This window comes from Arachis duranensis, chromosome 5 (assembly GCF_000817695.3).
Source record: "Arachis duranensis cultivar V14167 chromosome 5, aradu.V14167.gnm2.J7QH, whole genome shotgun sequence".
NCBI classification, from domain to species: domain Eukaryota; kingdom Viridiplantae; phylum Streptophyta; class Magnoliopsida; order Fabales; family Fabaceae; genus Arachis; species Arachis duranensis.
This window is the reverse complement of record NC_029776.3, coordinates 18,534,971-18,537,773: the sequence shown is the minus strand read 5'-3', so window position 1 is coordinate 18,537,773 and position 2,803 is coordinate 18,534,971. Positions and strand designations below refer to the sequence as shown.

Below are 2,803 nucleotides of genomic sequence, written 5' to 3'. Positions count from 1 at the left end.
TCCGTGTTTTTTTTTTTTTTTTTTTTAACTAAGATAGGAAATTTGATTGATATGAAAATATTGGGTCCAAATATGGGCCTCATACATCAGCAATGTCTATGGGATACCCCACCAAATGAACACACAGCGGCACAGCCAAGACAAGAACCAGAACATAACTTTCCTCTTATCTTCCCCTTCTTCGAAAATCTTCGTCTAGCTTCCAAGCTTCATCAACGATCTGCATAGGGAGCTCAGCTTTGCCTTCAAACATATGAGCGTTTCTAGCTTTCCATATGTGCCACAAAAGGTAGGCTGCTTGCAGAATCATCTTTCCTCCATGTCTCTGAACTTTGAAATTTTCAGTTAAGGCCAACCACCATCTCCATGGGTTTGTGTCTTGGTTCAAGTTGGGGATCGCTTATCCAGAGTGCTGCCATATCAAAGACGACTGAGGACAATTAATCAAGCAGTGTAAGGTATTGCCTCCATTTTTTGACTTTGCACTACATCTCAGACAAAGAAAGGAAGGCGAAAGTTTGAGGTTTCACAATCTCGAGTTTCAGTTTCGCGCAATTTCTGTCCCTGCACGCCAACTGTTCGGTGTTTTGCTTCTTTGAGAGCTTTAACATTTTGGGTCGCACTATTCTCATGTAAACGGAGCCATCCACTTCTGTATCCAAAACTCCGATGATGGTGTTCTTCCTCGCAACAAGAGCTTCTTCCTTATACAACCAACGTTTTCTGTTGAGAAAATCCAGTTTCTGGTTCAAGTATCTCACCGCCATTCCCAATAAGGATGATGGCCATGGAGCTGCATCTGTGCCACCTTCTGAAAGCTCCCCTACCCTTCATCTTTCACCATTTTTATCCAATTTTGATCACCCTCCAAGTGGATATAACATAGAGCTTGTAGATGGTGATGCTTGGGGTGTCTCATCTGGTGTGGCACAAGCCTGGCCAGGAAGGCATTCAGCTAGATCAGCAGCTACTACATTTGCACACCATGGTATTGATGAACCTGTTGATTGTAACCCCTCTCGTGTTGAGGATGACATGGATTTGGAAGATATAGATAACATGAGGGTTCGTGGGAATCTGTTCTATAAGCTCGAGCGCAGTTCCAAGGAGTTTGAAGAGTATAATTTAGATTTTCAACGCAAGAAATCTTCCAAGAAGAAAGACGAAAAGAAGGAAAACACTAAGGAAGCAAAGAAAGCTAAGGAGTGTCCAAATCCAAATGTGACTTCCAATTCCAAAGATAAGCTTCCGAAAGATCATATCGCAACAAGAAGCAGAATTGTTATGGCCCGGTTGGATGAAATTAAAGATGTTTCTCCTGAGAACAAGAGGCAGAGGACTCCCACTTTTAACCAGCTTACGGGTCCTTATCATGAACCATTTTGCTTGGACATTTACATATCTAAAGGCTCTGTTCGTGCTAGCATTGTTCATAGGGTAACTAGCAAGGTTGTTGCAGTGGCACATTCCATTTCTAAGGATATGAAGTTTGACCTGGCTTCTACCAAGAACAAGACCACCTGTGCTGCTGTGGGTGCCATTCTGGCTCAGAGAGCACTGGCTGATGATATTCATGACGTGATTTACACTCCAAGAAAAGGAGAAAAGCTCGAGGGAAAGCTTCATATTGTTCTCAAGTCTATCATTGACAATGGCATTAATGTGAAGGTAAAGATCAAGCAAAGATTCAGGAGATCAATTAAACCCCATTCTACCTAGGAATATGCTAGTTCTATTAGCATTATCTATTGGACTATTGGTGGATGGATTTTAAGCATTTGGAAACTGTGAAGCGCCATTTTTTATTCCACCCTTTGTAACATGTGAACAAAGTTTAGTATTTAAATAAAACTGCACTTCAGTCTTGATCCTAGGTAAACCATAAACATCGTTTCAACATTTGACTAGAGTCAGATATATATGTTTCATGCATCAAAGAAAATGCCGAACAATTGAAATATACATTAAAGGAAGAAAACTCAATGGCATTGAAGAAAACCCATTAGCAGGATGGAATTACATCTAGAAAAGTGAAAAGTAGATTAGTCATTTGAGGTGGCCAATTGGAGGGAGAGGAGCTCATCCTCTGGGATAATCCTAATATGGCAATCGGAGCGAGGGTAGGCAGCACACAAGAGGGCATAGCCGCGGTCGACGACATCATCGCTGAGCATACCATCGCTCTGATCAACAGAGCCACTAAGAAGACGAGCAGGGCAAGTCATGCAGACACCAAGCTTGCAATCATGGGGGACATCCAAGCCAGAGTCGATTGCCTTCGAGAGTATGGTCTCATCAGGTTCCACTTCAAGATGGGTGGACTGCCCCTGATGCTCAATCAACACTTTATAGGACCGCACAATGAATGATGAGCGTGAAGCAAGGCGTGGCCGCACACTGTTGAGCTTGGTGGTGGTAGGGTGGTTTTGTTTCAGAAGAGCAAAGAATGGTTTGAGCGGAGTTGGAGTGAAGTGAAGAGCTGCCATGGTTTGCGCTTTAGACCGATGGGGCGAAGCGTGTGGTGCTGAAAAGGATAAGGCTTCTGCCTTCTGCTGCTTGTGCGCTTCTTTCCCTTTGTTAATTATATTCTATATTCTATACCCAATTTGTTTTATAATTTCACAACATTGAATAAATTTGACTATATTACATATACACTAAAATTATTTATAAAGCCAGTCATTAATATAAAATATATGTTAAAATATATTAAAAATAAATTAAATTACATATATATTTATATACATTAGTGATTAATTTTAGTAACTAATGTACGAATAATATTTTTTGTATATAATTATAG

The 2,803-nt window shown here is 40.8% G+C and overlaps 2 protein-coding genes across 2 annotated transcripts; one reads left to right on the top strand and one right to left on the bottom strand.

Moving 5' to 3' along the window:
* The first annotated feature begins 55 nt into the window (after nucleotides 1-55).
* Nucleotides 56-1,743, top strand: LOC107488536 (uncharacterized). Its single transcript, XM_016109286.3, has one exon. It carries the CDS (start codon nucleotides 670-672, stop codon nucleotides 1,717-1,719), a length of 1,050 nt encoding a protein of 349 aa, XP_015964772.1. The 5' UTR covers nucleotides 56-669; the 3' UTR covers nucleotides 1,720-1,743.
* Nucleotides 1,744-1,969: 226 nt separating this feature from the next.
* Nucleotides 1,970-2,581, bottom strand: LOC107488537 (ferredoxin C 1, chloroplastic). Its single transcript, XM_016109287.3, has one exon. The coding sequence runs from the start codon at nucleotides 2,484-2,486 to the stop codon at nucleotides 2,043-2,045; it is 444 nt and encodes a 147-aa protein (XP_015964773.1). The 5' UTR covers nucleotides 2,487-2,581; the 3' UTR covers nucleotides 1,970-2,042.
* Nucleotides 2,582-2,803: the final 222 nt, after the last annotated feature.